Below are 10,448 nucleotides of genomic sequence, written 5' to 3'. Positions count from 1 at the left end.
ACTGTAGAGCTGGAAAGGGTCCCGAGGGTCATCTAGCCCAACCCCCCGCAATGCACGAATCCAAACTAAAGCATCCGTGACAGATGACCAACTTCTGCGTAAAAACCTCCACTTCCTGGGAAGTTTTTCAGCAGAGGTTGGGTGGTTATCTGTCATAGATTCTTGTTGTACCGCCCAACTCTATGATTCTAAGAAGGTTGCAATAAGAAAACCCCTCTTCTGGGAAGATGTATCCTTAATTGCGGGCAGAAGCTAGTGGTATACAATAAAGTTTCCCTCAAGTTTTTCTTTTAGGTGAACGCTGAAGGTGTCTGCTGAATTTCTATTGGTGGAGCCTTTGGACCAATGACAAGACAGGTTTTGTTTCAGGTGGTTTGAGGAGCCTCGCCCAGGACAGTTCAGCAGCTGAACTGACTCGGTAGCGAGCGGGAGAAGCAGCTTCTGCGGACGGAGATTCGGAATCTGAGGAGAGAAAAAGGTAAGACTGAGAGCTCCAGGAGCCTCCTCGGTTCACCCGGGCTGACTCGCGTTCAGAATCCTTCGCAGGGACTTCCAGAAGTGCATTTGGAGGGGGCTCCCACCTTGCAGGAAAGCGCCCCAGCTGCTCCCACTGCCCCTTGGCGCCAAACGGAAGCCTCCGAGACCATTTGTCATCGAAGCGGAGCAAACGGTCCTGGGGGCATGGAAACACATAGGTTTTTCTATGTGGTAGGGATAGCATTTCAACTGAAGCCCCAATTTTTCAGGTCCTAAAGATGAGCATCCAAAGATGCGTATGCGCCGGGATGCTGTTCCGAAGGGATGTGCGCGCGCATGGAGCGACTGTGGTGGGAATCGGCACCTGCTCGAACTTAAACAATTGCAAAAGTTTATGCGCCTAAGAACTTGAAAGGATACGCATGCATGGGGGACCGGGAACAAAACGCTGGGGTCGGGCTTCCTTGTGCCCTAATATTCGAGTTAGCTGTGTGTCGCCTGCCCTGGTCCCCGTAGCACCCGTTCTCTGCGCTTGCATGGCGACTTGGAAGAGGACTTCTCTTTTGCAACAAGGAAGGGGTGATTTTGGGGTGGTGGTGGTTTGGTGCTGGAAGATTTAACTTTCCGATCCTCAGCTGTCCCCAATTAGGTTTAGAAGAAACCTTCTGTTGAGTCTTCCCCTCTCTCCTTGCAAGGAGACTTGAACACGGATCATCTCCCCACGCCACAGCAAAGCAAATTAAACTCGGAAAAAGCGCCACAAAATATTTATTTTCGTGGGGAGGGTGAGTGTGCATACATGCAAGTTTGGGGCGTCCCTCGCAGTTTCTTAGCTTCTCGAATGTGCTGCAAATGAGCTGGCAGCAACCGCTGCCCTTCATAGGAGTCTTTTTGTTTTGGGGACCAGCCTTTCGCTTACGCGTGGTTTGCCCCGTTGCCGTTTGCCTGTAGTTGAGCCTCCTTATTCCCCTCATAGTTGTCAACCTTCCCTTTTTTTGCGGGAAATTCCCTTATTCCAGCGCCGTTTCCCGCTGCTATCCCGGATTGTTAGATATCCCGTAGACTGTCCCCGGAACAGGTGAGGCTGCTGATCCCTTATTTGCAAATCTGAAAAACATTTGTTCTCCAAATGTTTTAGGTGGAGGCTGGTGAAAGTTGTTCTGCAAAGCCTCTGGAGCGGGCAGCAAATTGGCAAAAAGTTTCGTTTTTGTGGACCAGTGCAGTTTGGCGACGAGAACAGAGGTAGAGTTTTGCTTATTGTAATCTTAGGCTCGTCCAGGCAGGATAAAAGTGAATGGTTGAATCTCAGAGCTGGAGGGAACCCCAAGAGTCACTTAGCTCAGGCTCCTATTGATGGAACCTGTCTATTGAAATTGTGCAAATCATTCGGGAACCAGATGCCAGGAGTGGCGGTATAGAAATATTTCCAATAAATGCATTAAATACGGTACCATTGAAAGAAACCACCCCCGTATGGTACTCCACAAGAATTATTTTATTTATTTTATTTTCCTTAAAGTTTAAGCACTGCTTGACTGTATAAAAATATCATTTCAAAGCGATTTACGGGGGGGGGGGATAAAACAATGACTAGATGTGAAAACTGCAAAAAACAAGTATTTAAACATTCAAAGAATAATCATTAAAATCAATGATGAGCCAAAAACATTTCAATATTCTACATATCTTGATAGGATTGCCTAAACGGACATGTTTTAATTTTATCTTTTATTTTTATTTTTATTGAATCTTCAACAGAAAATAGAAAGGAGAAGAAGAAAAGAATCACAATTATTAACATTACCCAAAACATGATGAATGAAAACAGGTTTGTTATGATTCACACATTTTTTTGAAAATAGCTGTTATTTATTTATTTCGAAAAAATGTTATTTTACTTTCTTTGCTATAGAGTTTGGATAGTGTGTATGCCAGCCTGAAAATAAGTATTTATTTATGAAAGCTCAACTATATTATAAACTGAGATAACTCCTTTGTTATGTACCCCATTACCTGAACCTCATTAACTTTCTGTATGTTTTACACTATGGTTGTAAAATGTTTAATGATGTTTTTATGAGTTTGTGGGGTTGTTGTTTTTTTGTAAACTGCTTTGAGTCCCCCCACCCCACCCTCTAGTAGTATATTCATTTTATGAAATAAATAAAATAAATAAATAAATAAGCAAAAATATCAAATTGCATAGAAATTGCCATGAATACTTTGACCTCTTGCAACTTTCAGTTTGTGGGATAATTCTTCTAATAGCACTGTTTGCGAAACTACAGTGTACCATTGATCCAGATTTAAGAAATCCAAAGCTTTCCAAGATCTGGCTATGCCAGTGTGAGCTTCAGTTAACAGATATATAAGTCCTTACTTACTTACGAAATGCATTGTTTCTCCTGTAAATACATCAGGTAGAGCCAAATAAGAACAGAGAGGACTACTTTGTGCTGTGATCAATGAAATACTATTCCAAAAAGTTGCTTTGTTGGGGTAGTCCCACCACTTGTTTTTGGACATACCAAGGCCTGCACAGCCCCTCTAGCATACAGGAGTTGGTTTTGTGAAGGACAGCGGCCTGAGGGTCAAGCACCAGCCATGGCTGACTTGAGAGGACATTCCTTTGTCAAAGCCAATGAAGACTTGTATGGTCTCTTTGACCAGCTTTCCTCCTTTATTTGCCAGTTTGATTCCCACCATCCACAGGGGTTTGCTTAAAAGAAGTGAATAAAATGTTGATTAATGTTTTATAACATATAGAAAATAGTCATTTTAGTAGATTGGCTTCTCCTATAATTAGTTTTTCAGCACTTCTCAATTGTCAGCTAGCCCCCTTTTTATATAGTTTGAGCAATTAAAATGAAATACTTTAACTGGCACCCACAAGATTCTATATACCGGTATGTATATAGTTCTAATTTTCTCAATGTTTAATTGCTTTTTAATTACCCCCTCCCCATGCTTATAGCAGTTCTTTTAGAGGGCCTTCTATTTTACATACATATCTTAATTACCAGATGCACCAGATGGACGGGGTATAAATAATAAATTATTTTTATTAATTATTATAATTATCATTATTGCTATTACTTTTATTTCACAGTAAAGAGGAAGGAAAAGCAGAGACTGGCCCACAGCCTTCGGATGGGGGAGCAGCTGGCACCAGTATTGACTCTCCTGTTGAGGGGGAAGAAGAAGCCCTGGCAGTGTTTGACGTGCTTGAAGAAATTGAAGAACTGTATGAAGATGAAGATGATCAGTTTGTAGACCTCTCCCTGGCAAGGGAGGATGATATGGATGCTCTGTTCCCAATGTTGGCAGCAACTCTAGGAAGCGATCAAGAGGGGCAAGAGGGGCAAGAGGATCAAGAGGATCCGGAGGGGCAAGAGGGGCAAGAGGATCAAGAGGGGCAAGAGGATCAAGAGGGGCAAGAGGGGCAAGAGGGGCAAGAGGATCAAGAGGGGCAAGAGGGGCAAGAGGATCAAGAGGGGCAAGAGGGGCAAGAGGATCAAGAGGGGCAAGAGGATCAAGAGGGGCAAGAGGGGCAAGAGGATCAAGAGGGGCAAGAGGGGCAAGAGGATCAAGAGGGGCAAGAGGGGCAAGAGGGGCAAGAGGATCAGGAGGGGCAAGAGGATCAGGAGGGGCAAGAGGATCAGGAGGGGCAAGAGGATCCGGAGGGGCAAGAGGGGCAAGAGGATCAAGAGGGGCAAGAGGGGCAAGAGGGGCAAGAGGATCAAGAGGGGCAAGAGGGGCAAGAGGATCAAGAGGGGCAAGAGGATCAAGAGGGGCAAGAGGGGCAAGAGGATCAAGAGGGGCAAGAGGATCAAGAGGGGCAAGAGGGGCAAGAGGGGCAAGAGGATCAGGAGGGGCAAGAGGGGCAAGAGGATCAGGAGGGGCAAGAGGATCAGGAGGGGCAAGAGGATCAGGAGGATCCGGAGGGGCAAGAGGATCCGGAGGATCAGGAGGGGCAAGAGGATCCAGAGGAGCAGACCGAATTTGACACAGATGAATTTGTTGATGCTTTATCATCATTTATGGACTTAACTCAACTGGAAGATGAAGAACATGATAGGGAAGAGGGGGAGGCTGCTGGTGAATGTTCAACTAGCACTGCTTGGAATAAACGTGGCCAGGAAGCAATGAAGTACTTCAAAAGAGCTCCAGTTTCCCACTGTATGTCGGGAACCTTTGCCGCTGATCCTCCTGTTGAGAGGCAAGAAGAAGAGGGAGGAAGAGGAAGAGGGGAGGCTGGCCCACAGCCTTTGGATGCAGGAGCAGCTGGCCGAAGTGCTGAGCCTCCTGCTGAGAGGGCGCAAGATAAGGAAGAGAGTTCGTCTCTGGAAGAAAAAGCTCCGGCAATCTTTGCAGAACCTGAAGAAATGGAAGAATCTTATGAAGATGCAGTTGAACAGCTTGCAGGCATGTCCCAGGCTGACATGGAAACTCTGCCCCCAACATTGGCATCACGTCCAGGAAAGGAGAAAGTGAGCCAGTTGCCCTCAGAGAGCACCAAATTCGATGCAGATAATTTTGCCAAAAATGTATCATCATTTATGGGCTTAAATCAACCAGAAGGAGAAGACCGTGATCGTGAAGAAAATGCTGGTGGTGGAGCTTTACCTAGCATTCCTTGGAATAAACTTCGTCATGAAGCAGTCAAGTACTTCAGAAGAGCTCCAGTTTTCCACTACATGCTGGGAATCTTTGCCACTGATCCTCCTGCTGGGAGGCCACAAATGAAGAGAAAACAAGAAGAGGAAGGGAGAGGAAGAGGGGAGACTGGGCTGGAAACTTTGGGTTGGGGAGCAGCCGGCCCCAGTGTTGATCCTCCTGTTGTGAAGCCAAAAATAAAGAGATGACAAAGAGAGGAAGAGAGAGCAAGAGGGGAGACTGGCCCACAGCCTTCAGATGGGGGAGAGGCCGCCCCCGTGCTGATCCTCCTGCCGAGGGGGTGTAATCTAAGAGAAAGTATTCAGAATAATGATGGCAGTGCCTGCAGAGTTTTTTGGTAGAATCTTATGCATAAGCTTAAAAAAAAGTAGAGAGGATCTTGCAACTCTTAAATGCCTATTATAGAATTCCAATATGCTTCTGCCTTTTTTAAAAAAAGTATTTTATTATTAAACCTTGAAATGAGCAAAGAAAAAGCAATATACAACAGTTAACATCAAATTCCAAACCCTTTTTGACACGAAAACCAAAAGAAAGAAGAAAAGAAATGCTTCTGCTTTTCTATCAGCTTTATCGATTTATGCAAAATCCTTGTTCTGTAGTAATATCCTACTTTCTATAAATCAACCTTCAAACCCAGATATCACAAGCTTATTTTTCTTTTTGTGCAAATAGTCCATAAGTAGTTTAAATCCTTAAAAATGTCAGCAATAATTTTACTCTAATTAAACATGCAAATCTATTAATTTCAATAACCATTCTTCCATAGTAATGATAAGCTCTTCTGTCTTTGTGCATATAACAATCTTGCTGCTGTATTCATATATTGAAATAATTTTCTATACTCTTTTTCTAATTGTATATCCATTAGTCCCATTAAGAAGTTCTGCTTTTAGTTGGATATTAACATTCAAAAACCTCTGTATCAATGTGTTTGTTTCTATCCATTATTTTTTACCTTTTAGAAAAAAATTTCAATAAAGATTTTCTTCGTTTACAAAAGTACGTGCATTTTATCTTCTTTCAGGTCCCAGAGTCTTTTCTACAGGTCAGTTACATTCAGTGTGAGACATTAGTGTTGTACACGGTATAAGGTTGAGGGAGAAGAGGGGGGAGAGGGGGTGGGGTGCACATTGGTGTACATGAGTGCACAGGGTGTACACGGGCATGTGTGTATGTGTGTATACATGAGTGCACGTGACTGTACATGTACATGGGTTATGTGGGGGTGTACATGGGTGTACATGGGAACATATGGGTGCAGAGGGGAGTGCTGTGGGGCTTCATGTGTCTAAAGAGAAAGTGCCAGGAGATCAAAGCTTGAGTAAAGATGGGCAGACATGCTTAGCAACATGGCCTAAGGGGAGCCAGGAGGACTCAAATGTTATTATTTATTTTATTTATTGCATTTCTATCCCATGATTTTCCCCAAGGAGCTTTATTGGCTTCTGCGCTGAAGGAGCCAAGCCCAAAATGGCAGTATTGAGAATAAAACATGGAGAGAGGAGACATTTGAACCCAGTTCCCTGGATCTTAGTCACAATGCTGCATACCTTCTCCAACATTTCTCCAATGAAAATAGGGACGTCCTATTCTACAATTATTACAGTGGTACCTCGGGTTCATTTTGGAGGTCCATTCTTAACCTGAAACTGTTCTTAACCTGAGGTACCACTTTAGCTAATGGGGCCTCCCGCCGCCAGAGCACAATTTCTGTTCTCATCTTGAAGCAAAGTTCTTAACCTGAGGTACTATTTCTGGGTTAGCGGAGTCTGTAACCCGAAGCATCTGTAAACTGAAGCATCTGTAACCCGAAGCATCTGTAACCCAAGGTACCAATGTATTATTATTATTAATAATTAATAATAATTATTAATTATATAAATAATTAATTATTATTTATTATCATAGCTTCCAACATGTATAAAAACATAATAAAACATTACACATTAAAAAACTTCCCTATACAGATGTCTTTTAAAGACTACTTATCTCTTTGGATTGGGGGTCACATAACTCCATGCCCTCCAACGTTTCTCTGATGAAAATAGGCACTGTGGTCTAAACCACGAGTCTAGGGCTTGCTGATCAGAAGGTCAGCGGTTTGAATCCCCGCAATGGGGTGAGCTCCCGTTGCTCGGTCCCTGCTCCTGCCAACCTAGTAGTTTGAAAGCACATCAAAGTGCAAGTAGATAAAGAGGTACTGCTCCAGGGGGAAAGTAAACGGTGTTTCCGTGCACTGCTCTGGTTCGCCAGAAGCGCCTTAGTCATGCTGGCCACATGACCTGGAAGCTGTACACTGGCTCCCTCGGCCAATAAAGCGAGATGAGTGCCGCAACCCCAGAGTCGGTCACAACTGGACCTAACAGTCAGGGTTCCCTTTACCTTTAAGGAAAAGTGGGACTTTCCAGAATCAAATCAAAAACTGGAATGGCTTCTGTAAATCTGAGAATCTCCCTGGAAAAAAGGGGAACTTGGAGGGTCTGATGCTGTTGGGTCTGATTTATGTGGAAGTGGGGATGGGGTCAGATCACCTCCGCAGGGACTGGAGTCCTCATCTATTGGCAGATTTAATAACTGGCAAGGTCTTACCTGCTAGCAAGCAGGATGGTATATCTACTGCGGATTGATTGACACAGATATCAAATCAAGAGTCTAGCTTTCCTCTGGGTAGGAGGGAGGGTGGCTCAGAGGGGCAGACTTTGGCTTGCATGAAGCACCAGGCAAAGCCACTGTCTCCCTGCCTGTCCCACCTTCTGGCTTCCCCAAGCTCTCAGCGGGCTGCAGGCATCCAAAGCCCCTGTGGACCACCACTACAGCAAGCCATGAGCTGACATCTACAAGTGGCAGGGCTACTTTCTGGCTCTGGCCATCCTCACGGGCAGTGGCTGCAGCCTGGCCTGATACATCCACAACATTACCTACAACAAGGGCCAAAGGGTAGATCATGTGTTCCCACAGATCCTCGCTGCAGATGAACCGATGCACGCAGTCATGGTGAGCCTCAGGGAGGGGGTGGGACAGGAAGGAGGCACATTTCCAGTCCTAGAAGGAAGCAGAAGGGAAACAGCTCTGTTGCAGGAGGCCAGGTGGTCACATCTTTCAGGCACCTCTGCAGACCTCAGAGGTTGCTGGATGCAAGAACAGCCCATAGCTAGCTCTAGCCAAAGGGAGAGGCCTGCCTAGCCCAGCATCCAGTTCTCACAGTGCCCAAATAACCCTCAGAACCTATTGCCATTTCTGGTGTTGAATTTGGGCCAAGCAGAGGGATTGGTTAGGTAGGGAGAATCTTGTGTCCCTGGACGAAGAAGTGAGGTGGGGAAAGGATGGGTAGCTATTTCTCTCTCAAAACGACTTCCTTGTTGTGAGATGCATGTCACTGTGACATCCATTTCCAATAGAACATTCTCTGCAGACGTAGTCAACTGCTTTTCTTGAATGTTATGAAAGCCAGGCCACAGTTTGAAAACTCAGGGACAAGGCAGGGGGTTGAGACTTACTTCCATGACCTGGCATTTTATGGGGGAACACCCATTTGTTTTCATGCTGAAGTATGGTACCCAGATCCATACTTTTTGTTTCCAACCATCCTCCAGAGAGCAATGGATTTTGTCAAGACTCTGGGTCTTGCATTAACACTTTGGGGAGCGCGTTGTCTGGCTTTCTCATCATTTTTGCCTGATTCTAACCCGCCCCCTTTAAACAAGTGGAATTGAGGGAAACCAAAATCAGTAGCCAAAAATCCCAAACACAGATTGCTAGAGAGTCACAAACAGGGGATTGTATGATGTCACATCCTCTAAAATTTGTGGTGGGAACCTTATTCTTCCTGTCACTGCACCTATTCTTCTTACCTACAATGGGACGGACAGGTTGTCAGAAAGCTCTCTCCAGAGTGTGCACAGCATTTTGATCTGGACAATGGACTTTTGCAACTTTCAAGGATTATTGCGTGCCTGATTTTCATCGCTGTACCTGTTTGAATCCTGGCACATCTTTCAATGTGAGCAAACCTTGTATTTTATTGTTTACTTAAACAGTCTGAGAGTGATTTCACATAGATGGGATGGGATTCAACATCTGCCTGAGCATCCTTGGATGACATAATTCTTTTTAGAACATTACACACCCTTGTCTTCAAAGCTTCTAAAGATAACAATAATAATAATAATAATTAGGCTGGGCCGAGCTCAGGGCGGCTAACAAGCAATAATAAAAACAAATTGAATGAATACAACTTAAAAACAAGATTAAAATACAACATTAAAATATTGAAACATTAAAATATTAAAATGCAGCCTCGTCACAGGAGGAGAAAAGGAAAAAGAAAAAAGAAAAAGGGGGAGGGAATCAAATTGGCTCCAAGCCAAAGGCCAGGCGGAACAACTCTGTCTTACAGGCCCTGCAGAAAGAAATCAGATCCTGCAGGGCCTGTAAGACAGAGTTGTTCTGCCTGGCCTTTGGCAAGCGTTCCACCAGGCCGGAGCCAGAGTTGAAAAGGCCCTGGCTCTGGTTGAAGCTAATCTAACTTCCTTAGGGCCTGGAACCTCTAGGGTGTTGCTATTTATGGACCTTGAGGCTCTCCGTGGGACATACCGGGAGAGGTGGTCCCATAGGTATGAGGGTCCTAGGCCATGAAGGGCTTTAAAGGTCAAAACCAGCACCTTAAATCTGACCCTGAACTCCACCAGGAGCCAGTGCAACTCGTAAAGCACTGGGTGAATATGCTCCCATGGCAGAGACCCCATGAGGAGCCTCACTGCTGCATTCTGCACCCACTGGAGTTTCTGGGACAGCTTCAAGGGCAGCACCGTGTTGAGTGAATTACAGTAGTTAAGCCTGGAGGTGACCGTTGCATGGATCACTGTGGCCAGGTTGGGGCGGGAAAGGTAAGAGAAGGGAGTTGATCCCTCATCCCCATGCCATCCCAACCCAGCCATAGGACCTCTGTCTTTGAAGGATTTAGTTTCAATCGGCTCCCACGAAACCATCCAGCCACAGCTTCCAAGCATCTGGTCAGTGTGTCCGGGGCCGAGTCGGTGTGGTCATCCATCAGCAGATAGAGCTGAGTGTCATCAGCATATTGGTGACAGCCCAGCCCAAATCTCCGGACAATCTGGGCAAGGGGGCGCATAAAGATGTTAAAAAGCATTGGGGAGAGGATTGCGCTCTGCGGCACTTTACACACCAAGGAGTGGCGCGACGACATCTCCCTCCCTAGTGCCACCCTCTGTCCCCGACCAGAGATAAAAGAGCACAGCCATTTACGGGCTATGCCCTGTATCCCCACGTCT

The 10,448-nt window shown here is 45.3% G+C and overlaps 1 protein-coding gene across 1 annotated transcript; it reads left to right on the top strand.

Moving 5' to 3' along the window:
• Window positions 1-437: 437 nt before the first annotated feature.
• LOC309333326 (uncharacterized protein) lies at window positions 438-4,971 on the top strand (the record flags this gene model as incomplete). Its single annotated transcript, XM_081846698.1, has 5 exons — window positions 438-478; window positions 1,616-1,719; window positions 2,236-2,305; window positions 3,587-3,955; window positions 4,695-4,971. Exons 3-5 carry the CDS (start codon window positions 2,289-2,291, stop codon window positions 4,969-4,971), a joined length of 663 nt encoding a protein of 220 aa, XP_081702824.1. The 5' UTR covers window positions 438-478; window positions 1,616-1,719; window positions 2,236-2,288.
• Window positions 4,972-10,448: the final 5,477 nt, after the last annotated feature.

The sequence above is a fragment of the Podarcis erhardii genome (genome assembly GCF_964252035.2).
Source record: "Podarcis erhardii genome assembly, chromosome: Z".
Taxonomy (NCBI): Eukaryota; Metazoa; Chordata; class Lepidosauria; order Squamata; family Lacertidae; genus Podarcis; species Podarcis erhardii.
The sequence above is the reverse complement of the archived record's forward strand: the minus strand, read 5'-3'. Positions and strand labels throughout refer to the sequence as shown.